This window comes from Mixophyes fleayi, chromosome 1 (genome assembly GCF_038048845.1).
Source record: "Mixophyes fleayi isolate aMixFle1 chromosome 1, aMixFle1.hap1, whole genome shotgun sequence".
In the NCBI taxonomy this organism is placed as follows: domain Eukaryota; kingdom Metazoa; phylum Chordata; class Amphibia; order Anura; family Limnodynastidae; genus Mixophyes; species Mixophyes fleayi.
This window is the reverse complement of record NC_134402.1, coordinates 185800129-185827376: the sequence shown is the minus strand read 5'-3', so window position 1 is coordinate 185827376 and position 27248 is coordinate 185800129. Positions and strand designations below refer to the sequence as shown.

General features: G+C 40.3%; 1 protein-coding gene across 2 annotated transcripts in view; it reads right to left on the bottom strand.

Annotated features, from left to right (window-relative positions):
* The window catches only part of ELP1 (elongator acetyltransferase complex subunit 1), a 106224-nt gene that overhangs the window by 30352 nt on the left and 48624 nt on the right, over positions 1 to 27248 (bottom strand). For both annotated transcript variants that reach the window (XM_075204624.1, XM_075204625.1), the window contains exons 16-23: positions 25210 to 25313; positions 19171 to 19224; positions 18971 to 19076; positions 18548 to 18663; positions 16863 to 16936; positions 9905 to 9983; positions 9737 to 9816; positions 3030 to 3167 (exon numbers count right to left, since the gene is read on the bottom strand). In XM_075204624.1, the coding sequence (XP_075060725.1) occupies positions 3030 to 3167; positions 9737 to 9816; positions 9905 to 9983; positions 16863 to 16936; positions 18548 to 18663; positions 18971 to 19076; positions 19171 to 19224; positions 25210 to 25313 (751 nt within the window). The remainder of the gene's footprint in view (positions 1 to 3029; positions 3168 to 9736; positions 9817 to 9904; positions 9984 to 16862; positions 16937 to 18547; positions 18664 to 18970; positions 19077 to 19170; positions 19225 to 25209; positions 25314 to 27248) is intronic.

Here is a 27248-nt window from a genome sequence, read left to right as displayed (position 1 = left end):
AGTCAAAAGTATTCTTTTTTTTTCTTTTTAACTGAATAAATTATTGAGGTTTTACAACAAAAATAAAACAATACAATGGGTCACAACAATGACGGTGTTGAGTCAAAAGTATTCTAAATGAACACTGAGGAGTATTATAGATGGACCCAATTTTACTTAAAGAAGAAACTAAAGTTAAAAATAATACACAAGGGGCATAAAATATTCACCTTTTCAAATGCAACCAGTGTAACGTGTAATTATATAGATGCAGTGCATAAGACATTTTCTAATTATAATGACACAAAACTATTTGAAATGAAACAAAGTATTAAACTATATGGCATCCTTAGTGAAATATATATTAAAATGCTCATGCGACCTACTATATGTAGGTAAAACGAAACGTCTACTCAACTCAGGATACAAGAACATGTAATATGAAGTATAAAATAGACTCACTCGGTTTAAAATTATTTTAAGATGAAACATAACTCACATCCTAGGGGCTTTCTTTTAAAGTTATTGAACATGTTAAATTAGGTCACAGATGTGGTGATACATAAAGACTGTTACAAAGGTTATAAAGAAGCGAATGTTTTTAATCTACCAATTGAATGCTTTATTACCTTATGGCTAAATGACATATGACAGTTTTAAAATTGCTCCATGTCTATAATTATTCTATTTTATTCTCTGGTATTATTTTCCTTGAGATTTTCTATATATAATACATTTTCATTATAATGTTAATATTCCCAAAAATAGGGTAATCACAGGTAAACACCATAGAGACTTTGAAAAACTGGCGTCTTTTAAAACTACATGAAAAAGGTAGACAGTTGTTGACGCATTAAGGGGCATACACAAATAGTAGGTGGCACTACTGTAATATTACTATCTATCTCACATACAGCCTTTAAACTCTAAAACTTGCATACTTAGTGTGTGCATATATCTCACTAGTTTTAAAGGCATGCACATATATACAGACTGTTCACACATGTGTAGTTCCCTCACTTCCATTCCTTAGTAAAGTAAGACTTTTTTTTAGCTTTAGTGAATATGATATCAGTCACGTATGCGCAATGGTACTTTAGAGGTCACTGGAGCATGCACAGTGGCTATTCTCTATACTATAAACCAGCAATACAAGCAAAACAGTAAACATGCAGATTACTGTACTTCTGTCCCATTTACATCTTTAATTGACAAACACCTAGGGAATAGTTTATCTATTTTAGGTGTAGTAAGCGCTGAATGATCTTCTTTGTGGCATTATTGGAACTATTTTCACATCCTGTAATTGTGATTGACCAGAAAACTTCGGGATCCAGACCACCTCTGAGAGAAGTCACTGGAATCTGCATAAACGTTTGATTTATGTACATTTAATTTGTATATTGCAGATTAAAATTTACTACACTAAATAGTCAATTTCTTTCTATGTTCTCTACATTACAAGGAATTGTTATTAACTTTAAGTAAGGAACTTTTAAACCTTAAAAGGAATCACAGATAAGCTTGTCACTATTTTTGGTATGCATCTAATTGCACCAATATATGTGTTACCGATTTCATGTCTACTTTTTCTCATTTCTTACATTAATCATTAATATCCAATTGTTTTACAATTTAATATGATTTGTTTTAATGTACCACATCGCTTTAAATATGTATGGTGTAGGTTATTAATGACTAATTCAGTAATCAGGTGTGGGTATTTTAATGGTGTTTATCACCGAGTCAGTACTCCCTGATGAAGTTACTCATGTGATGAAAGGTGCTGCAGTTTGGCCCCTAGTGATTGTTCTCATGCAGAACGTCTGCTAAACAGTCGTCTCTTCATTGGAATCATGAGTGATCAGTTGTGTCGCTCCGAGTATCTAGGTGCTTTACATTCATCTACATTTTCAAGAAGGTAATGTATTATCTGTAGATTGCTTTCACTAAAATAATCTATTACACTATGAAAGTCCTATGATTCTCTTTTTGAGCTTTCCAAATCTCTGCTAAAGAATAGAGATGCTCAAAAACCTGGAAGTGGTTAAAAATTCAAGCAAATTTTAACAGTTCAATGGTCATGAACATGTTCATTATTAGATATGAATTCCATTTTGTGTTTAGAAATTTGTGGCTTGCGTTTCCTATTTTAGGTTCTCGAGTCGGTGTGAAATTAGCATTTTTAAATATTTGTAGTTTTAAATAGGGTTCACATTCTGAAGTTCAAGTAAACTGGCAGCACTGAATGCGACAAACTGTTTGAACAAATTGTTTATATTGTACCAGTGTAAACAAGGGGATTATGAGAGCATTTTATTCTTAGTGTTTTCACAATGAAAAATTTGTATTTGAAAGATTGAAAAACTGAAACAACCCTTTAAATATGTTTCAAGTGTGAAAAAAGAAATACAATGTATCCAAAAATATTTACAAACAGTAGCAGCACAGTGGCCTAGTGGTTAGCACTTCTGCCTCACAGCACTGGGGTCATGAGTTCAATTCCTGACCATGGCATTATCTGTGTGGAGATTGTATGTTCTCCCTGTGTTTGCGTGGGTTTCCTCTGGGGTGCTCCCGTTTCCTCTCACACTCCAAAAACATACTAGTAGGTTAATTGCCTGCTATCAAATTAACCCTAGTCTCTCTCTCTGTGTCTGTGTGTGTATTTTAGGGGATTTAGACTGTAAGCTCCAATGGGGCAGGGACTGATGTGAATGAGTTCTCTTTACAGCGATGTGAAATTTGTGGCGCTATATAAATAAATGGTGATGATGATGATGGGAATGATTGATATAAACTTAGGCTAAAAATCTTTCTGGCCAGCTGCCTAATGTTGTGTATTGCATCAAAATTAGTCCCGTTCCCAATAATAATCTGATCAAAATTGATAAATGTGAATCTGGAATGACTGGATCTAGTCTGACCTGGAACAATAATTTAAATTTATTCATGGGTTTTCATTCCTACCAAATAAAAATAAACCGTAAAGCATTGATGGAACGACATTTTAGTAATGATAAATTAATATATTGGCAATATGTACATACTTCTGAGGATTCAATTTTTCCATTGCTGCTCTCATGACATCACAAATGACATCAATTTTTTTAACTCCAGACCTCTGGGTAAATGGTGTTACAGAAGCCAAATAAATGGGGTACATAGTAGTAGTTACATCTTCCTCTCTAAAAACAAAGATAAACCATAAGCAACAACACTGAAACCGAAAAATAAATCAGAAAGTTAATAAAGGCCTCTTACACACTAACTCTTTTACATGCATTTGTCCTTCAGTGCTTTTATCGGCATGGCTTGAATGGATTTCACCAAAGGAATCATTTATCTGCGTGGTAAAAGTACCTCCGTATACACTCACTTGCACACCTGGAAGGCAGCAAGCTTTATTTCTTATGCATCAAGTTCAAATATTGGGATCACTGATATCAATTATAACAGGTGCTAGCTGTGGTGAACATTAAAAGTGCAATTTAAAAACAAAATGAAAAAAAGCTACTGTGTAGGAGTCTAAAGGAAAGGAAAAATTGTCATTTAACAGATTGTGTGATCTTTATGAAAAAAATTGGATTTTTGTACTTGCGTAAAATCCGTTTCTCTTGGTTCAGTGGGGGACCCCGGGACATTGGGGTAGAGAGTAGGGACAGGGTGAACTGGCACTTTAAACTTCTGTTTACTAAGCCCTAGCTCCTCCCCCTCTATACCCCACTTCCTGTAAGCCTCAGTTTATGTTTAATCAAGCCCACAGAAAGCGGAGATAGAGAAAAAACAAGAAAGGAGAATAAATTTAACAAAACAACAACATTCTCTTAACAACAAGACAACATGTCAAACAGTAGGAGAAACCAAAGCGTTAAGGGTGGGCGCCCAGTGTCCCCCAATGGACTAAAAGAAACGGATTTTACGCAAGTACAAAAATACAATTTTCTCTATCCTCCTATGGGGACACCGGGGACATCCCAAAGCTGCCTCACGGGAGGGAACACTCAGAAGAAACGACATGAAGCACCTTTCTTCCAAAACTTGCCTCCTTGGATGCAATCACATTAAACTTGTAAAACTTATTGAGTGTGTGTACCGAAGACCACGTGGCCGCTTTACACAGCTGTTCACTGGAGGCACTATGGTGGGCCGCCCAGGAAGCACTTACAAACCTTGTAGAGTGCGCCCTCAGATTATCTGGGATATGCTCCCCAGCCTCACTATAAGCTTGATGGATAACAGCCGTAATCCACCTAACAATAGTTACTTTAGAAGCTGGCCAGTCTCTCATGTAAGCATCGTAGAGAATCAAAAGATCCTCAGTCTTACGCATTTTCTGAGACCTTTGCACATAAATGCACAAGGCTTGGACAACATTGAGATAACAAATAGAATTATCATTATCTGAAGACGTAGAATCAGTCAGGGCAGGAATGACAATGTCCTGATTTAGATGAAATCTAGACACGACCTTAGGATGGAAAGAAGTCTTGATTCGAAGGACTGCCCTGTCTTCATGAAAACCAAGAGGAGACTTGCAAGATAATACAGCAAGCTCTGAAACTCTGCGTGCCGTAGATATAGCCAAAAGGAAAACCGTCTTCCAGGTTAGAAATTTGAATTCCACTGTATTCAAAGGTTCAAAAGGCGGATCCTGTAAAGCATTCAACACCAAATTCAAATCCCATGGTGCTACCAGAGGAACATATGGAGGTTGTACATGGAATACGCCCTGAATGAAAGTTTGCACATCAGGTATGACAGCAAGTCTTCTTTGAAAGAAGACCAAAAGAGCTGTCACATGTCCCTTAAGAGAAATAAGACGCAAATCTGTATCCAACCCGTCCTGCAAGAACCTAATTAACCTGGCCAAGTGAAAAGAAGAAGTAGGATATCCCTTCTTTTCACACCAGCCAATATATGTCTTCCAGACTCGATGACAGATTTTTGCAGAACCTGGTCTCCAAGCCCGAAGCATGGTTTGCACCACACATTCGGAAAAACCCTTAGCTCTCATGATCATGGCTTCAACAGCCACGCCATTAAAGCCAGACATCGTAAACCTAGATGACAAAAGGGATCTTGAGTTAATAGGTCTGGGCGTAGCGGCAACCGCCACAACTGAGCTCCTTCCATGGAGAGCACGTTGGTGTACCAGGCCCTTCGTGGCCAATCCGGCGCTACTAGAAGAACTGGAACACCCCCTCTCTTTACATTTTTAACACCCTTGGAAGCATGGCTACCGGTTGAAAGAGGTACACTAAGCGGTACCTCAAGGGTCAGACATGGCGTCTACTGCGACAGCCATAGGATCTCTTGCGTGGGAGCAGAAGAGAGGGACTTTGTGGTTCAACCGGGATGCCATCATGTCGACATACAGCTGACCCCACCGTTCCACCAACTGATGAAACACCTCCGGATGGAGGGACCATTCGCCCGGATGCAGAGTCTGCCTGCTTAGGAAATCTGCTTCCCAATTTACTATTCCGGGAATAAAGATGGCCATGAGCGCCGGAACGTAAGTCTCGACCCACTGAAATATCTTTTCTTAGTCTCCCGCATGGCCAAGAGACTCTTGGTGCCACCCTGATGATTGAGGTATGCCAGTGTCGTGGCATTGACTGACTGAATCTTCACAGGCCTTCCCTGCAGCAAGTGTTGCGCGCTTATAAGAGCATGAAACACTGCTCGCAGTTCCAAGACATTGATTGGATGCTTTCATTTCCTTCTGAGTCCAAAGACCCTGAAACCGAGCCTGAAGACAGCCGGTCCCCCAACCTCGAAGGCTGGCATCCGTTGTGATCAAAGTCCAATTCCAAATTGAGAATTTGGGTCCTTCGGCAATATTCCGTTTGTGTAACCACCAAAGAGGCCACTGACGCATCTGTGGAGACAGGCGGAATACCTGGCCAGCCAGATTCAGATAGGATTTGTTCCATTGCGACAGAAGTTCCAACTGGGACTGCCGTGCATGAAACTGAGCAAACTGGACCGCCTCAAAAGTCGATACCATCTCTCCCAGAACTCTCATTGCGAAATGTACCGAAGGCTGCCTTGACAGAGATATCACCATCTTCTGCAAGGCTAGAATCTTGTCCTGAGGTAAGAACACCCATTGTTGTCGGGTGTCGAATACAAGACCCAAAAAGATCATCCTCTGGGATGTGATAAACTTGGACTTCTTGAAGTTGAAAATCCAACCGTGAGACTCTAGAGTCTGGATTACTACTACTATGCGAAGCACCTCTGGAGAATTTGCCTTTAAAAGAAGATCGTCTGGGCAAGGGATGATTGTAATCTCCTTGGACCTTAGCAGAGCAGCCATGACCGCCATTATCTTGGTGAAGATACGTGGGGCCGTGACCAGACCAAAGGGAAAAGCCTGAAATTGGAATTGCTCTGATCGAACCGCAAAAATCAAAAGGGACTGATGACCCTTCCAGATTAGCACATGGAGAAAGGCATCTTTGATGTCTAGAGCCACCATGAATACTCCTTGTTCCATGCCATAAATGACAGAGCGCAAAGACTCCATCTTGAACTTGGGCACTCTGACCTGGATGTTCAATGATTTCAGAATTGGTCCGAATGACCCGTCTGGTTTTGGCACGAGAAAAAGGTTGGAATAAAAACCCAAACCTCTTTGAGAATCTGGCACCGGAATAATTACTCCGGTAGAAAGGAGGTATTGAATCGCTTCTTGCAAAGCCAAATCGATTTCGTGGAAAAGTGGGAAGCCCTGTGACAAAGAACCACCTGGGAGGAAGACCGAGCAGTTCGATCTTTAATCCCGGGTCCTTCACACCCCGAGCCCACACATCGGTGGTAGACTGAAACCACCGATCCCTGAACAAGAGAAAACGGGCTCCCACCACTGGCGACAGCGGAGGAGCAAAATGCCCGTCATGCGGACAGCTTGTCTGCAGGCTTCGCTGCTGGACTTCGAGCAGACCATGCCTGGTGCCCACACTACAAACCACCCCTGGGGGCAGATGACTGGCCTCTAGAAGATTGGCCCGAGGAAAACTGACCCCGAAACCTTCCTGAGAACCGAAACGACCAGAAGTTGGACATTCTTTGTTTGGGAGCATTAACATGGAGAAAAGTGCTCTTTCCTCCTGTTGCTTGACTGATAATGGAGTCAAGCTGAGGTCCAAAGAAACACACCCCCAGAAAAAGGTATGGTCTCAAGAGCCTTTTTAGACTCCACATTAGCCTCCCAGGACTTAAGCCAGAGTCCGACAAGCCAAAAGAGGCAGAAATATGTGCCCCAATCAGTCCCGCGTCCATAGCTGCCTTTCCTAAATAATCTGTCGCCCTCTGAATTTGCTCCACTAATGGAAGCAGTTCAGAGGACGGCCTGCCTGCCAACAAACCATCAGACAGCTGTTCTGACCAGGATTCTACAGCTTTGTTCACCCACGCAGATGCCAAGGCAGGCCTCAAAGAGGCACCTGCTGCCACGAAAACGGACTTGAGGACGGCCTCAACCTTACGGTTTTACCATCCTTAAGAGTGGCAGCGTTCGGAAAAGGAAGAGTAGTAACCTTGGCAAACCTTGCAACAGCAGCATCCGCACATCATCATCATCATTTATTTATATAGCGCCAACATCTTCCGTAGCGCTTTACAATTGGAACACACGTGGAGGTGTCTCCCATTTAACAAGAACTTCAGGAGGAAAAGGATAACACGACTGGAGTCGCCGAGATACTTGGAACTACCTACCTGGGGAAGACCAAGGCTCTGGACAACAAATCTTCCAGTTGGGAAGTGGCAGGGAACGAGAAAGATTTATTTTTCCGGCGCACAAAGAGTGAAGTCTCTGCAGCGTCAGGAACCTCTTCCTCAGGAAAATCAAGTACCTGACACACAGCTTGTATTAATTCCTCCACACTCTGACGATCAGAATGAACCTCCTCCACCACCGAAGTACCATCCATGTCAGAATCCACCACAAATTCACCCTCCTCCTGTGAACAACAGTCAAAATCTGACTCATTTCCCTGAAGGGGTGCCGCCACCCTCTTACAATTACGTGATGAAGACCGTGCAGCAGAATGCAACATCCTCTCTAAAGAGGAAGAAACCGAAACCAAACCCTGTACAGGGGATGCAAGTCCCTGTACCCTAGCTGGTTCTACAGACTCCGCCAGGGTAGAAACAGTCAAACCTTGACTTAGCAAACAAAAACCCATGTCATTTGCTACAGTGGAAGCGGAATTAGAAGATGGAGCGGCCACAACCTGTGACCGCACCAACTGTGCAAGTTCAGCCACCGTATTGGAGACACCGAACCCAGGCAGGTTCTGCCGTATCTGAACTAGCAGCTGCTGTTTCACAAGGTATGCTCTCTGAAGACTGACAGGCTGTGCACAGAGCCTGCCCGCATGACTGTCCAGATGGTAACTTAACGTGACAGACAGCACAGGTGAAAATCAACATAGATGTAACACCAGCCTTACCACGTATGGATTTTTCCTTATGTAACATGTTAACAGATGGGACAAAACACACAGAAAACAGTGTAATAAACAGTGAACAAAACACAAAATAGATGACAAGCAGCACACAAATCTGAACAGAAAGTGAGCCTGCAATACAGCCCCACAGCGTAAAAGAGAAAACCCAGGAAAACAACCAACCCCCAACCCTTTACCTTACCTTACAGGACTCAGGACAGAAAAGGGGAGAAGCTGGAGCTATAAAATGGCTGCCTATTCTGGTTTCTGCACACAAAGGAGTGAGAGACCACCACGGAGGAAGTGCAATAGAGGAAACACCACTCCCCCAGGGTCCAGCACTGGATTGGCAATCGTCCAACAGGACAATCCCCTCAACCAATCAAGTGCCTAGCAGGTATCACTATCTTAGTGACCCTGGCCTGACCTAGTCCCCTAAGCTAGAAATAGCTTTTTTTTTTTTTTTTTTTCTATTGACTGCCTCTAGTAAGAAGCAGCCTGACTCAGTGGACATACTGCGATTTACTACCCTCCCTCGCCCAGCACTGAGCTGGGAGAGGGTTTCACTTACCTGCTGCCATCCCTCCTCACGCAGTGTCTGCAGTCTTTTGCCTGTCAGATCAGGAGGACGGACACAGCCTACGGCGACTGTGCCTGGCTCCTAGGAAGGCATGAGAACGTTGGGAGAGGGGGGCCGGAAAAAGAGGCACCTCCGATCCCCCCCTCCAGACAGCGCACAACCGTCCATGCTGTGCACTGCAAACTGCCATGCTGCCCAATATCTCTCACTCTCCCAGCTAACTGCAGGGTTTTGAAGAGTGAATTAAACAAGGGGTAGACAGGGAGGAAGGGGAAGCCAGGCTACTTTTACCCCGGAGCCGAATATAAGCAGCCGGGAGTGCTACAAGCGGTGACTGACAGCCGCCTACGTGGCTCAGTAAGCCACTGGCTGTCAGGGACAGAAGACAAAAGTCTCTGATTAACATATAAACAAAAAATAAACAGACTTGGGCTGTTAATCAGCCCGGACGCAGCCCATTTGCCGGGCACATAAACTAGACTGAGGCTTAAAAGGAGTATAGAGGGGGAGGAGCTAGGGCTTAGTAAGCAGAAGTTTAAAGTGCCAGTTCTCCCTGTCCCTACTCTATACCCCAATGTCCCCGGTGTCCCCCAAAGGAGGATAGAGAAACATGTAACTTCAAGACACAAAACGTAAAGACTGTTAAAGAAAAGACTCAATTTAGTATGATTTTTTTTTTGTGATGTTACACATAAGAAAAATATATTGTACTTACTTTAGCTCAGTCAGAAACAAGTTTATATAATTTACGGAACCAATTTGCTTTACAAATATGTCCACATTGTCCAAAAATGCCTGCAACACAGCATCAGAGCAGTTAAGTGATGTACTATGCTTCTAAAAGACTTTCATTGATACAAGAAATAAAAATAAAGAGATATACCTTTGGATTGTGATCATAAATTAAGTTTAGGTTGATTCGCAGCTTCCGCATACATTCAAAAGCTTCTTTAAAGAGCAGACTGGTAAAAAATAAATAAATACACATATACTTTTAGTATTATGAAATTTTAAGTTTCCAAAGTCTCCTTTCTTCTCCACAATTTACCCTAAGAAAAGCTCCATGGCTTGGTCAACTGGCATGATAAACAGTCCATCTAGATTTCTTAAAAGCTCAACTAAGGCTGCTACTGTTGCCTCAGCTCTGCATCAGTTGGTGTATTGTGGGAATGATGAGGAGGGCAGGAGTGCTGTGTGCTATTTAATTAGCATATTAAGCACGCTTTCTGTCGGACCTCCCCTCAGGGTGGGAGGGGATTATTATGTAATTGTTTGTATAGTATATTTCAAGAGTAGACTGTTTTCTGAAATCATCCAGATACAGGATTATCATAACATACAAATATCCAATTCTACAAAAATACATTAGGATTACAGTACTGCCTTGAGTTAAGAATTGACTAACACCAGCGGATACATTTTTATTTAAATCACATCACTGTGTTATATTTAACACAAAAATTACCTCTGGCGAAACATATGTATATATATTTTCAATTATATAACACCATCATTTACACAGCTATTTACAAGAGGAAATACAGGGAAATTTGGTATACAATAATTTAGTGTACAATAATTGCAATACAGATTTAGACAACGGGAAATGTCATTAATAGTACTTGGATAGCTTTTACTGACTAGTAATTATTAATCCTGGACATAGACACAAGCTGTACTTTAATATGTAACTAAACGATACAAAAGTAAACTGCGATTTAAAGAGGCATGTCAGAAGTCATTAAAAAGTCAAAATAAAAATAATTGAAAACAAAACGGGAATATGTATTGTAGCAAACATATTTGTTTTTGTGTGAAACCTCCAATTGTGTTTTTCCTCTTCCAGCTGTACAAAAAAGAATGGATTAGAATTACTGATAATTCCTTTTCTTTGGAAGACTCCATGGCAGCCATAACTATGGATAGCTTCTTTTTCAAGTAGACAGAGGTAACAAAAAACACAAGATTGTTGGGAGCTACATCTTGCCAATGTTTCTCTAATAACTGATGTAAGGGTTGCAATGACAAAGCAACTTGACTTAATGTATGTAAAATAAAAAAAAAAATAAAAAAAAAAAAAGAAGGAGTAACTAACTAGTTGTTTGCACAATAGGTGCACTTGCTCTCTTGCTGGAACATATTGGAAATTAAACTAATAAAGGTTATATTTTAACTTTTTGATGTCCATTTACCAATAATCAAATGTGATTGTTCATTCCAGGGAGTTTAAGTGCACCTATTGTGCAAACAACCAGCTAGTTCCTCCTTTTTTTTTTTACACAAACAAAAAACACACCCTGGATGGTATATAAGGTAGCCCCTTGTGTCTGACTTCCCAAGCTTACTTCTGAAAAATCTAAACCCAACATTATAATCCGTTTTTTTTTCCTTCACACCGCCAGCTATGGGATGTACCAAAGTAAAACAACAGGGAAGGCCATATAAAAAACAAACACAGCCAGATATGCTGCAAATAAAATTCAGAAGAACATGTTCTCCAACCCGAGCATCCGAAGTGGATAGAATATTCAGATAAGGACTAGTGAATGTATGACCATACACATGTCTTGCAAAGCAGTGATGCTGAAACCTGAGCCTTGATTGTTCAAGATGTTGCCACTAATTAAGTTGAGTGGGCACAGAGGATCTCTGACACCTTGCGTCCATTACTTTTGTATGACCTTTTAATAAATTCTCTGATCCAATTGGAGATGTTTTGTTAAGAGGGAGCATACCCTCTTCTGGGCCCAGCTGTAAGCACAAAGAGTTGGTATGTCTTCCCGAGTACTTCTGTCTTAGACAGATATATGGAGGTTCGGTCTTACTAGATTCCGCTAATGTAATTTTCTTTCACTATCTTTGGCAGTGGATAAAAAAATGGCTGCACAAATTTCTGATTAATATGGAATCAGGACACCAACGAATTCTGGATAAGGTCTGAGTACTACTTTATGCCAGTAAATTATTGCACCATAGAGCTTGCAATTCATCCACTCTGTGGGTAGATGTAATTGCTAGCAAGAAAACAACTTTCAGTGTCATCCATTTCAAGGAGACTTTTGCAGAGGGTCAAATGGGTCAGACATCAGTGCGTTTAGGACTAAATTAACTTACCATGTAGCCATGAATGGAAGAATAAAATAACAAAATCTTGTGAGGATAACTATGTCTAAGAACATACTCAATGCTGACACTTAACTTAAAAGTAGATGTCGAAAGACCTTCTCTGAAACCATCCTGGAGAATGTCAAGGATCTGTGGATTCAATCTAGAGACACAATTGTCGATTCACTACTTACAAATCCTGTAATCGATTTCTGAAGAAATTTTCTTAATTTTATTTAATAAAGTATTGATTACCTTTTCTGATACACCTTTTGTTCTGAGCAGGCTCTGCTCAATCACCATACCAACAAAACTAGTCTCCTCTATTCATATGTAGAATTGGGCCTCGGAATAGTAAATCTGACCGCAGAGGAAGTGGCCAAGGCTGTTCTCTGTGGTTTCCATTAGCCTGGGAAATGCTCAGACGGAAAGGCCAGAATAGAAGTATTGCAATCACTTCGGCTTTTTCCTTTCAGATCTTTCTTAGTGTGCAAGTAATCAGTGGAAAAAGAGGGAAGACGTACCTCATGGAATTACCAGAGCATCTGTCCTTTCTGCTTTTGGATCCCTGTTTTGAGTGAAGAATCTTTGCTTATTTTTTGTCGCCACAATTTCTACTTGAGAAAGACCATACCTTCTCACCAGTAGCTGGAACACCACCAGATGAAAGGACTACTCTCCAGGATAAATCTGCTTTTGGCTGAGATAGTCTGTAACCATGTTCTGTTCTCCTGCTATATATAATGCTGAAAGCGCCTTCAGATTATTTTCTGCCCAAGATTTACCTTTTCTACTTTCATCATCCAGGTTTGAATTCTGGTGCCTCCTTGCTGATCTTTGAAGACTACAACTGGTCTGTTGTCTGAGAAAATCCTGAGATACTTACATTTCAGATGAGAATGAAAGTGCTGAATCGCTATCCATACTGCCCTCATTTCCAAGATGTTTACATGAAGACTTGTGCCATTTTGTGACTACTTGCCTTGCACTACTTTTCCTTGAAAGTGAGCATCCACCCTGTGAGACTGACAGCTATTGTTAGAATCATCCACTTTGGCTCCAGAAGTTTCATTAATTTAATTCTTAACTTTGGGATTAGCCACCTCCTGAGCAACAGTCTGGTGGTTTTTGCCTGGGTAATGACCTGGTTCAGGAAAGTCCTTCTGTAATTTCATTACCTTATAAACTCCTACTGGAGATCTTGGATATGCAATCTTGCCCAAAGGATTACTCCTATGGTGCACGACAACATCTCCACCAATCGCAGACCTTTATTGAGACTTGCCTCTGAGTCTGCAGCTGCTGTAATAGAGACTGGATCATGATACACCTTTCCTGTGTTAAAAACACTGTTTTGTATGGTGTCTATCTGGGACTCGGGAACATAATCTGTTGTGATGGGGATAAGATGGCTTTTAACCTTGTTCACAATCCAGCCACACTGATCCAGAAACTGTATTACTTGAGCAGTCTTGCAACTGACACTGCATTCAGAATTCCCCACCACAAGAATGTTGTCCAGATGAGGCCATTTTTGACCCCTTGCTTCCTCAGTTCTACAATAAGTTTAACACCTTGGTAAATGTCCTCTGAGTTCTCATCTGCCCAAAGGGTAGTTAAGTGAAATGAAAGTGTTGGCCCAGTGCACAAAATCTAAAAAAACACTTGTGATGAATAGATACAGGGATATGAAAATAGGTATCCTGAAGATCTATGGATGTGAGAAAGTCCTTTTTGCCAATGGACATGAGAATGTAATTTACAGACTGCAAAAAAGAAATGTCTGGTATGGACAAACTTATGCATCTTTTCAAATCTAGGATTGCACGAACGGTTCCTTATGTCTTTCTGACAAGCAAGAGTCTGGAGTAAAAACCTGTACTTTCTTGAACTGCCAAAGTAAGTGAAATTGCATGAGACTATCATTGTTTGCAGACTTTTTGTAGCGTTATTAATGTCGCCTTTGCAGAAGGAACTCTGCACTAACACATCTGCATAATGTACTCTTGTGCCTCCTACTCGACTCACTGGGGGCTGATCCTGGTAATAGTCATTGCTAAGTTCTCTGATGCGACATCCTTTTCTTGTTTTTATAAACAAGGAAGGATTGCTTATAGGAGGCCAGCATATTCTGTCTGCCATATTGCCTCCCTGTCTTATAGCTCCTCCCAACCATGAAGTGCTGGTGAGCCAAAGTAGGGAATGTAGACCTTCTGTATGTAGGAAGAGATAGACCTAGCCCCAGAAGTCCTCTGTAAAAAAAAAAGTGTCCAATTTATCTCCAAAAAGCAGGGATCCTGCAATTTTTTGATTGAGCAGATATTTGCTGCTCAAAGGCACAATTAGAGAGCTTCTCATAGCTACTGCCTTGCTGAGTAAGCAATGGTATCAAGAGATGCTTCACATAGAAATTGTATGCCTTTCTGGATAGGCCCAACACATTTCAACATGTGCTGTCTAATCACGCCATAATTTAAGTGCTCTCGCCATTGAGGCCATAGCCACACCAGATTTCAGAGCAATTGCAGAAGAAACATGCAACTTTTTAAAACACTCCATCTCCTATCCATGGAAACCTTAAGAGGATCCCCATCCTCAATAGGTATCATAGTTCTAGATAACAAATTTTCTAATGAAACATCTACTTTAGGTGCTTCACTCCACTCCTGAGCCTCCTCCTCAAAGAGGTACATACAGTCCAACCTGCTTAAATTAGGTTGATGCTTAATCACTTTTGGGGAGCCACTGCATGGATGTGTAAAGTGGTGCAGCAGATGAAAGTGGCCAGAAAGGTAGAACAGTCTAGTTGTGGAATTTAAGATGGATTGAAGTTGGGATAGATAGGTGAGAGAAATTCCAGAAAGCAGGAAGTTGCAATAGTCAACGTGGGAGACTATGAGAGAATGGATAAGAGTTTTGGTAGCATATTGGGTAAGAAAAAGGCTATTCTTGCAATAATTCTAAGGTGGAGGCGACAGAACTGACTGAGACTGGATGTCAGGAATAAAGCAGAGGGCAGAGTCAAGCGTGATGACACCAAGGCAACAGGCTTGGGAAACTAAAGAAATTGTGGAATTGAGGGTAGGTGTTGACTCAGGATGGATGATAAACTCTGTTTTTGTTGTGCTTTAGGTAGCATTAGGACATCTATGTGGAGATGGCAGAGAGACAGTTGGTTACACAAATTAGTACAGAAGGGGAGAGGTAGATTTGAGCGTCGTCAGCATAGAGATTGTACTGGAGGACGGATGAGCAAATTAGTTCTCTAAGAGAAGAGGCATAAAGTGATAAAAGGACTGAGAACAGAGCTTTGTGGGACCCCAACAGATAGTGGGAGTTGATGATGTGAAAGTCAAATAAATGGATGAAATAAACTAAATTAATTAATATTGTTTTACCGTGCGACTGTGATTAGTACACCGCGTGTTATGACGCAATGGCATGGATTAATAACACACTCATTTACATTTGCACTTTCACTTGTAAACAATACACATTTATTAAGGTTTCAATCCACATTTAATTATTAGTAAAATGTATTGGAGATTATTTATACATAGACAAAACTATAGTAAAAAGATATATATGGTTCAGGGCATCTAAAAGAGTTTGGCCTCATATTAAAACTTATTTCACCAGCATTAACCCGGTTTCGACAGAGTAGTGATCGCATCTAACGGTCGCAAGTTATGAACAATATGAGATTAATACAAAGTACTTTGTTTGTGAGTCGGTTTGAACTGGTTATTCGGGGGGAAGACATGTAGGCAACAGTTGGGGGAAGTTGCCTCCCACCCTTTGTTGAAGATCAAATGAACTGACCTATGACCAGCAGACAACTGGAACACTGTTAACCCTGGACCAATGAAGACCTCTCTAAGTGTTATCTGTGTAAATAGTGACATCATCAGTGTTTTTTTGTAAACTGAAACTGCATATAAGCCAGCTTCCCTGGCCCATTGTTCTCTACCTTCCCCATTACTACAGACTACATGGACCTGGGCCCAGGTGAAGCGCTAGCGAAAATGTAATGTATTCGGGTTTTATTCTTTCCTGCTTTATTATAATATCTCTTATGTGTTATAATGGTTTGCTGTAAATCAGTGATGACTAACCTGTGACACTCCAGGTGTTGTGAAACTACAAGCCTGCATGCTTTGCCAGTAGATAACTAGCTGATAGCTTTCAAAGAATGCTGGGGCTTGTAGTTTCACAACACCTGGAGTGTCACAGGTTAGCCATCACTGCTGTAAATCCTGCTGTATTTTGCAATTAAATATCTTTGTGCGTTGGAACCACAATAATCACATTGGACAATGTTTATTGGTAAGCGATAAAATGAATAGAACAATGAGATAATGAGTCAGAGGTAGAGACATTAAAAGAGTGGCTCAATAGGTAGGATGTGAACCTGGAAAGAATTGTGCCACGAAGGCCAATGGAGTGAAAAGTGTGCAGGAGAAGGGGACAAATCATGTTAATAACATTGATGTAAATTTGGGTTATTTTACCAAAGAAAAGAGACACCAATTTTTTTTTTTTTTTTGGCCTCTCTTTTGTATTTACGATACAGCTATTAATGATTTTAACACGACATTTTTTAAAATTAGAAAAAGGCAAAAACACACCTAGTTATTAAACGCCCTACCCAATTAACTTATTTCCTACAAAATATTTTGATTTATACATGGTGGTGGATTTATATATATGTGAAGAAAATGAGTCATATCACTTACCTATCCAGCCACTTGCGTATTTGTGCAAGGACAAGAGCTCTGTGGTGAATAGTTTCTAAGTTGCCCCGTGGCATCTGTTAAAACATGTTCACAATTGTTTTAGAACTTAAAAGAAACCACTCTCCAGCTACATTTCACAGTGAAAGTTTGTGCAATTCAAAACATTAGTTAATGCTGCAACACACTAATTGTAATAATCTAAAACTGTTAACTAAAATGCAAACATTCCTTGTAGCTGCCAAATTACATCCTGCCTGAATACATTAATATGCAGCAAAGGTTGCCCTCGGCAGTACAAATTTTCATCTGCTACCAGGATCCCTAGCGGTATCACCAACTACGATGATTATATTTCTGTAGGGAAGATATGCAGTCTAACAAGCAGCCTAAGAATACTATAAATAAAAGTCACACTTTAACTAAGATGTTATAAAACTGCCTAAAGCATCCTACATTTATTAGAACCACATATACATTGATCAAATAAAAGGACCTGTTATTGAAAGTGACTTATTTTTAATATATTTATTTACTTTAACATTTAAGTGATAAATGTATAAAAATATTCTTATTATATTTTGCTCAATTCTATGAAAATGTTAGTAGTCTGTTTGCATTGCTCATCATTTCCATATTTTGCCTTTATTTCCTATTAACCATTCATTTCTATATATAGTTCTCCTGAAAATTTAATGGATGTGTGATAATTATCTCAAAATACAAGCTATGGGGTGTGGCCTAATGGAAAGGAATGTGTGTGACATAAGTTAGGGGGGCATATTATCATCGGGGGCATGGCGAGGTCTGGAAAGATCTGAGATTATGACAAAGAGCAGGCACATCTGGTTTACTTCACAGCAATCTGTTATGCCATCATTAAAATTTGCTTTTATAATAAAGTCTTCAAATTGCCCTAATAACATGGATAAAGCAAACGTTGGTGAAAGTGTATGCTTTGCCAAGACTTTCAGTTATGTAATTATGGTACACTATACTATGAAAGCATTGAATTTTTTTCTTTGTTTTTTGTTTTTGTTTTAAGAAATGAGATTTTGCTAAGCTGACGCCATCTTGTTGCCTTATAGCCATTTTGTTCTGTTAAAGCTTAAATACAAATTAGATGCACCTGTTTTGTAGGTGTAATTCATTATTTGCAAGGCTATGCTTATAACCTTGGACATAGCAGACAGGAGATAAGCCAGCCCCCCCTGGGGAGTTTTCCTGTTGATAATGAGAGAATATACTAACATCTGTGTAAAGGGAACCTTTTGGGGCGTAGTTTTCTGTAATACGTGATTTTTTGCTATATAGATAGGGACTTGTAACTAATAAAGCAGAGTTTACTGTACACTCAAACCATGCAGTGTATTTAATTCTCTCCAGCTGATGAGCTCATAACTGATCGACTGAAACTTACAGGTGAACAATCTGATATAGCTTCGAGAGTTTGTTTACACAGGCCTAATCCTTTGATGTCTGATGTGTTGATGTGAGAGAAGCAACATATTGAAAAACATTTGAGCTATTGTCACTTCTAAAAATGTGAATTACGATATAATATAGTACCTTTTTGACATTCTGTTTCCATATCTTATTATCGGTTATTGTTTTATAGTGAACATGTCTTGAAAGTTAAGACAAAAAATGCAGAAGGAATAGTATAGCATAATGAAGCAGTGGCTGACCTGTAGGATCACTTTGGTTTCCTTTGGAACCACTGTGACAATGCGAGATCCTCTTTCCACTTTGCGAACAGTCTCATCATTTGGGCTGGATGTGCTCTTAAGAAGAGCTTCCAGTGCTATAAAGAAAGGTGGGCAAAGGAGACATGACTATTATTAACTCTTTTGTAGACACTTTCAAATGCAATGATTTAACAGCTGTGGTTGGACAGCACAAATATGATGATAGGTCATTTTTTAGATATCTGGCTTTGAATAACACACGCCTTTAAAAAAAAAAAATAAAAAAAAAAATCCCAGGAAATAACTTCATGATGCAACATTAATTATTTTTTTTTATTTGGAGGTGCAAAATTGTTAGTCGATGAAAATACCTTTTTCATTTCACATACTGATTCTCTATAGTAGATCAGCAAGTAAGCTTACCTTTCAATGAAGTGTCCCTCAGTAATATACATCTGCAGGTATGGGAGTGGGTAGTTAGGAGTAGGAAGCCATCGTATATGGCAAACGATGTTATATTGGTAGCTACCTGTTGTAAAGATCAGGGCAAATACACATTACATAGATGCATAATAGCAAGTACCAAGTAAGTAAAAAAAACAAAGAAAAAAAAAAAAACTTACCACCAAATTGTTAATAAACAAACGTGACCTGTCAGTGATGCCCAAAACAACTTCCTGAAATTTAAACATTAAAAAATATGTTATTGAAATAATATTAAAACATTGATTATAAACAAAGATTATATATAATACATAAATACACACTGGTGGCCAAAAATATTGGCACCCTTGCAGTTGTCTCTACTAATGGGGGAGAGGGAGAGAACGGGAGAGAGAGATTGAGTGTGTGTGATAACTTTTCTAAGGTAAGAAATCTGATGATTTATAAAGCCCAGCAAAAAAGTGAATAGCTGAAAATATTCACCAATAGACCATTTTTCACATTTATGTGAATTGTTCTTCGTGGCCTACATTCATCTTTGGACGCAAGGCCCGTTGCGTGCCGTATTTTATGTGAAATTGCTCTAAACATGCTCAGAAACTGACTTTACGCCATTCATGCAATTTAAATTCAAACAGAAAAGACGCTTCCAACAACATAGGAATTGGGAAGAGGAGTATGACAGTAGGCAATGTACAGTAAGAGTTTGCCGAGGTCAAGCGCACGGACAGTTGTTAGCAGTAGCACTTGCACCAGCAGATGCAAGTACCGATTGATAGTGATGACGAACGGGTATGCATGCCAGAACAAGTGTTTGCAAGTAAGACAAACTGTAAAAATGCATTTTATGTACAGTAGACAATAAGAACATCCTTATATATATATATTTCATGTATAAAAAAAACAAACATTTTTTTTTCTAATGTCTTTCTATTAATGCTTATAGAATGCGGGTTAATGTATTTAATATTTTTTCCATGAGTTCTGATGGGATTTTATATTGCACATATTCATTGTACGTATACTGCAGTGTGTTCTGTCGGTCTGCATACGGCAAATACCATATAGCCAGAGTTTACATATACCAGTCTTGGAAACGTTTGTTGAGATCCGCTTGTATTGAATACGTGCGTGCAATTAACGTCTGATTTAAAAAAATATATATATTTATATTCCACCTAACTATTTTCAAACAGTTTCTGCTGTTCCCCAGATATTCAACGTATTTTATTATTCTTAGAAGTTGCCTTTTTGGCAATCCTTAAGAAACTGTGTGTAAATTCTAGCAGATATGATTTATTTATTTTATATACTCTGGTTCCAGTGCAGATGCCATAAACAGACATTCAGAACTGGAGTATTGGGAAAGCAAATAGAGCAATTGCCTTGCTCCCGCATAGCCCTTTGTTTATTTACATTACCCCCTTGCTTAAATGCTCATCTCCAGGGGAAGGGCTGGGTGTTACTGTCATTAACAACTTGAAGACAGCTATGGTACTCAATAGTCAATACCAGTGCATATGAGGTACATTGTTTAATCCAGTGCTTAACTTTGTTTACTAGCCAACAGATAGGGCTGTTCTTTACAGTAGTAGCTACCACTTACGGCTTAATTTTATATAATAGCAATCTGACTGGATTAATTTTGTTATATTAAATAAGAAAGCTAATCCTTTTTCAATGGTAAAGGGACTTTAATATTAGATTACTTATTTTCCTCATGTGTTTGTCCAACGTAAATATTAATGGTTGAATGTATAAATACATAATATGTGAGGCCATTGATCGTTGGGTATGATGTCATTGGAGGCGGAAAGGACCGAAATTATGATCCAAAGCAGGCAAAGCTGTAGCGGACACAGCACCCTGAGCATGCGCATAGCCTGCACAGAATAATAACATAAAACTATGTCTAGCATATACATGCCTCTGTGCTAGGCACAATTAAGCCTATTACCTATAACTAAATAAAGTTTTTGTTTTAAAAAGAGGATTTTTGTATTTAGGTTGAATCAAATTCTCCGATTCCATTTGGGAGACACCACCACCTTGGGTGTACAGCCCTTGTGTAAGAGTAGCTCCTACTAACAAAGTCCCATAGCATAGGATATAAACCAAACAAGAATAACCATTCCTTTACTGAACACAAACACTCAAATCTTAATAGAACAACTCAGAGAGTAAAGGGGAAAATGCAGTGTCCCCCAAATGGAATCAGAGAAATTTATTTACCTTAAGTATCAATGGAAACTGGAAGGCTGACAGGACCAAATTTAGGTCCCAAGCAGCTACCTGAGAAACATAAGGTCATTGAACGTGAAGGACTCCTTGTAAGAATGTGGACCATTTTCTTCTGAAAACAGACCGACAGGGCAGAGACCTGGCCATTAACAGAAATCTCAACCCACCGTCAAGGCCTTCTTGTAAAAAGGACAAAAGGTGTGCCAAATTAAAGTAAGAAGTATGGACACCTTTCCATTGCAACAGGAAATTTATATTTTCCACACTCTATGATAATTATTCACGGATACCAGCTTTCTAGCTTTAATCAAGGTCTAAATTACATCCTCAGAGGGGTTTTTCACACCATGCTGTTAATACCAGTCAAGTTACGTCTTGGTGCAGAAAAGGACCTTGGCTTAGAAGAACATTCTTTAGGGGAAGCCTCCACAATGGCCCTGCTGCCATCTTTAGAATGTCGGCATAACAGGATCTTCTCAGCCAATCTGGAGCTACCAGGATTACCGAAGCACACATTTTTGGCTTTCTTTAGAACTCAAAATAATTGCTATAGGCATGTACAGGTACATCAACCAAAACTTCCAAGCAACAGTCATGGCATCTATCAGGAATGCCTTTGGATCCCTGGTCCTTCAGCAAAACAGATCCACTTCATGATTCAGTGAAGAGGCCATCATATCGACATCCGGCTGACCCCAACTTTCCACCATATTAAGGAGAACTTCTGGGAGGAGAGACCATTCCCAGGGCTGAATGGCATATCTACTCAGGAAGTTCACCTCCCTATATCCCTCCTCTGGGATGAACACTGCAGAAATTTCAGAGAAATACCATTCCACCAAGCGTAAATCATGGTGGTCTCTTTCGTCAATAGGGAATTCTTGGTGCCCCCTGAAGATTTCGCGACGGCCGTAGCAATGTTTGCCCTTCAGGAATGAATCCGATACAACCCCGAGTTCGAGCATGATGGGAAGCTTTGAATTGACTTTCCCCTGACGAAAGCGCATGTAGCTGAAGGTGCCAAGTCACAGCTATCCATCCCTGTAGAATACCGTCTGTAGTCACTATGGTCCAGTCCAGATGTTGAAGGGATGTGCCATTGTTGAGATTAACTACTCTCAGTCACTAAAGGAGAAACAGACATGTCTGAGATGACAGTCTGATTAATTGTGTGACCAAGAGTAGATTGGGCCTGGACCACTAGAATCTCATTTTGAAAAGTCTTTTGAGTGAAAGCATGCAACCTGCACTGCTTCGAAAGTGAACACCATATTTCCCATGAGCTTCATCCACCGGAGAATTGAGACACACATGAGGGCCAAGAAGTACATCTAAATTCAGCAAAGTGGAATGATCTAGCACATAAGATTAACCGTACAAAAATATTCAGACATGAAACTATTCAAGCAAGACCTATACAATTATGCTTCTTATATACATGTAACATCAATAGGGTAACCCAGGCTTAATTATGCTGAATACCTGTTTACTATGCACTCCGATTGATTATGATATGACATAATGCTTATACTAATATGTTAATACTGCTATTTGATTAAACATCAAACTGACCGAGCCAATCAACATGCCAATATATCCAATTAATTGCCGATATGTCATATATACTGCATGTATTGTTATGCAACTATTGCCAATTGACTTAACATCCAGTTGACCTAGTCAATTAACATGTCAATATATCTGTGTGTATATAAACTGTAAGAAAAGGGCGTACTACACCTTCCATTCAGTGGCAAAACGCGTTTGGACATGCGCCCCTCTCTCACGCACCAGATCGGACCCAGCCCACAGGAAGTGACGCTTACGTTCCACTGCGGAACGCACGCCAACCTGCAGCCACCAGCACGCTCACTGCTAGTGGAATCATCGGCGATTGTCACTCCACTCCGGATAACACCAGGAAAGATACCACTCACAACAAGTATTGTTGGCAACATCTTTAGTCTATTATGAGACTTTGTTGGACATATGGACATAACTGCTTTTTCTTTTCAACCATGCGGACTTGAAACCTCTATTAATATTTTAGAAACGCCATCATCAATTCTGGATTTTAGTTTAAATTTATATTGTATTTTGTGCTAAGCTATTTTAAGTTTGTAATTATCAGGTTGTATCAGTCTAGTATGTATGTTTTGTCTGACATCTGTCAGGTTATTTTAAGTAATAAGTAATATTTTGACCCATAAAAATAGAAAAAGATTTATTAATCTTTCATTTTATATTAAAGCACATCTTATATCATGTTTGTACGGTTAATCTTATGCGCTGGATCATTCCACTCTCCTGAATTTATATGCATGACAGGTTTGGGTAACCTGTGAGATCTGCAGCAGCTAATTAATCGGTACCTTTTATGGTTACTGTGCGCACTGCCTTCCATTTTGCCAAGAAGGACATCTAGGAAGTGAACAACCGTTTCTACTTTTAATCTTAAAGAGAGTGGCCATCACTGCTAAAATCTTTGCCAACACCGTCTGTGCGGTTCCCAGGCAACGAAAGAGCTCGAAATTGAAAATGAAGGCAACAAATTTGTGAAAGCACTGATCTCCTTTACAGATGGGAACATCAAAGTCCTGCATTTGAAGGTCTATTAAGTATAAAAACTCATCCTGCTCCATGTCATTTATGACTGACCATCAAGACTCCATCTTGAACCGGTCTACCCAAATCCGAGTGTTTAGGGATTTTAGGTTCAAGATAGATCAAGCAAAAAACTAATTAACTCTTTAGAAAAAGGGCAATAACCCATCAGGTGACTAAGAACTGATTGGCCTCTTTTAGAGCCAATCTTTCTGTCCCATCCCCTAGGACAATGTTGGCTAACCTGTGACACTCCAGGTGTTTGTGAAACTACAAGTTCCAGCATGCTTTGCCAATATAAAGCAGCTTATTGCTGGAAGGGTATTCTGGGACTTGTAGTTTCACAACACCTGGAGTGTCACAGGTTAGCCAACACTGCCCTAGGATACTTGTGGTGAAGAAATGACCTGGTCGAGGGCACTAAGAGTTCCAAGATGTAAGTTCACTCCAAGATACTTCTTACCTATGTGTCCAAAGTAGAACTGATACACTGGTCCCAGAAGAGCAAGAGGCGGCCTCCCACCACAGACAAAACTGGGTGGGGAGGAAAACTGTCATGCAGCCTCTTTATCGGTAGACTTGTTGGTTGGTTGTCTGACCATGCCTATCTGCTCTTCTGGTGGCCTCCACATGGGACAAAGGACTGGCCCCTTGAGGAGGATCCCATCCGTTTGCCTGAAAACTGAAAGGAAACAAATCTCAGGTCCTTAGTTCTGGAAGCATTCTCAGCAAGTAAAGAGCAACACCTCCACTTTTCTTTTTACAAGATTTGATAAATCTAATCTTGTCTATCTGTTGGAGAGGTGGTATGGAAGGGAGGAGCTTCAGGTTTTTGACCAGATTCCGATTAAGCACTTACACTTGCTCAAGCCTTTTATATCCAATGTTACAGTGTCCCTCAAACAGGAAGAAAGATAAATGTTCGGTTTTATATTCCACCATGAAAAATTTGCAGTAAGTTGCAGGTCAGCACGGTGGCTAAGTGGTTAGCACTTCTGCCTTACAGCACTGGGGTCATGAGTTCAATTCCTGAGGAGTTTGTATGTTCTCCCCGTGTTTGCGTGGGTTTCCTCCGGGTGCTCCGGTTTCCTCCCACACTCCAAAAACATACTGGTAGGTTAATTGGCTGCTAACAAATTGACCCTAGTCTGTGGCTGTGCGTGGCTGCCCGCGCGTGGCTGCCCGCGCGTGTGTGCGTGGCTGTCCGTGCGTGTGTGCGTGGCTGTCCGTGCGTGTGTGCGTGGCTGTGTATATGTTAGGGAAATTGAGACTGTAAGCCCCAATGGGGCAGGGACTGATGTGAGTGAGTTCTCTGTACAGCGCTGCGAAATTAGTGGCACTATATAAATAAATGGTAATAATAATAATAATACCTCTCCATCTATTGTTGTTATTGTAGTCTGAGTACATGGCTGTTGAAACTTAACATCGTGAGCCATTCCATCCTTCCAGGGCTCTAGGACAGGTGATGGTGGTTCTGCAAAAAAAAAAGTTTTTTTCTGTTATTCTACAAAAACTACATGTTAGACAATTGCCTAAATTGAGCTAGACAGACAAAATTAGACTTACTGGTTACTATAGATATAGTGCAAATTTGCAGCATTGAGCAATGTTAGTAAGTAACTCAATAAATGCAATGAAAAAAAATAATGTACACAAAATATTTATGTTTTGCACACTGGCATGTTGCTGGAGTTAGATTACAGAGATAAAAATCGAATTACAAAGGTTCCAAACACTGAGCAAATTATTGGCCCTCCTTTTTTAGCACCTGCTGAAGCATCACTACCAGAGGGGTCAGATAAATTACATTATGACCCTGTAACCGGTACTAAAGCACAATAGCCTATCTGTCTTGAAGACTGATGTTAGTTGTTACTCAGACAGCAAACGGGCGACCCTTGTTAAATTATCTCTTCTTAACCACCGTCGCAGTAATAGTCGCACCTTTGGAGGCAACCTGAAAGTCTGCTTGGTCAAGTTATGGCGAGACTTGTTCCCACTTTGAAATTAACTCAATATTGAACGTTCTTGAATTTGAAATAGTACCGCCTGATATTGTACTTGATGTCCATGTTCCATGCTGTGGGTGACTCCATCATGAACCTGTTTAGTCGCAATTGAACAGTTAAGCATTTCAGGTTCAGAATAGGTTAAAAAGTACCGTCCGATTTCTGGATCAAGAGGATATTTGAATAAAATCACAATCCTTTCTGCTTTTCTGGTACAGTAATAACCACTCCTGCACAAATAAGGGACTGAAAAGAATTCCTTAGCGCCAAACATTTTGCCATGTCTCAGAGTATTGGTTGTCACTTGGATATGGGACAGGAGAACCGCTGGGAGCTCTGCCTTTAGAAAAAGATTGTCCAGGTAAGGGATGATTGCAAACCCCTTGGACCGCATTAACGCACCCATGACCGCCATGATCTTGGTGAAGACCTGTGAAGCCATGGCCAGACCAAAAGGAAGAGCCTGGAACTGGTAATGGTCCGATAAACCACAAACATAGGGAGGGACGGAAGATCTTTCCAGATAGGAACATGCAGATAGGCATCCTTGATGTCTAGAGCCACCATGATCTCCCCTAATTCCATGCTGTGAAGCACCGAACGCAAGGAATCCATCCTGAATCTGGGAACCCTCAGCTGGGTGTTCAGATTCAGATTCTGCGTAAATAATCCATTGGGATTTCGAACAAGAAACAGTTTGGAATAAAGCTCAAAACATTTTTGAGATGCCTGCACCAGCCTAATCACTCCGGAAATCTGGAAGTGGATGGCCTATCGCAGAGGCAGTCGCTTTGTCAGACATGCAGGAAGCCCCGTGAAAAGGACTATCTGGGAAGATAACTGAGAAGATCGATCATGTAGCCCGGTCCATAATTCTCTTTACCCAAGCAGCTGTGGTAGACCGAAACCACTGAACCCGGAGTAGAAGAAAACGGGCTCCCACCGCAGCAGACCGTAGGTGGGCAGAATGCAGTTGGACGCCGACCAGGCCTGGCGTCACCTTATAAACCACCCATGGGAGCAACTGACCACTGGAGTACTGACCCTGCGACCTCCTGGAGGATCGGAAAAAACTAAAACCGGGATATCTGAGGTTTAGGAGCATTAACAGGTAGAAAGAGCTCTTACCTCTTGTCATCTGACTGATAATGGTGCTGCTCTGACCAGTGCTCCACAGCTTTTTTTTAAACTCTTTATTTTTGTTAACATGGGTTTCAAGACAGTACATGCAGAAAATAGTGAATCATTTATGATGAGATACAACATAACATCTAAAGTGATTCATATATTGATATTGAAACTATTTGAAGTTGAAATTTGACACGGTATTGTCTTTTCCTTTTCTTTAATTTTTCTGTTTTCCTTCCTTCTAGAGGAAGGGAGAGGGGGGGAGGGGAAGA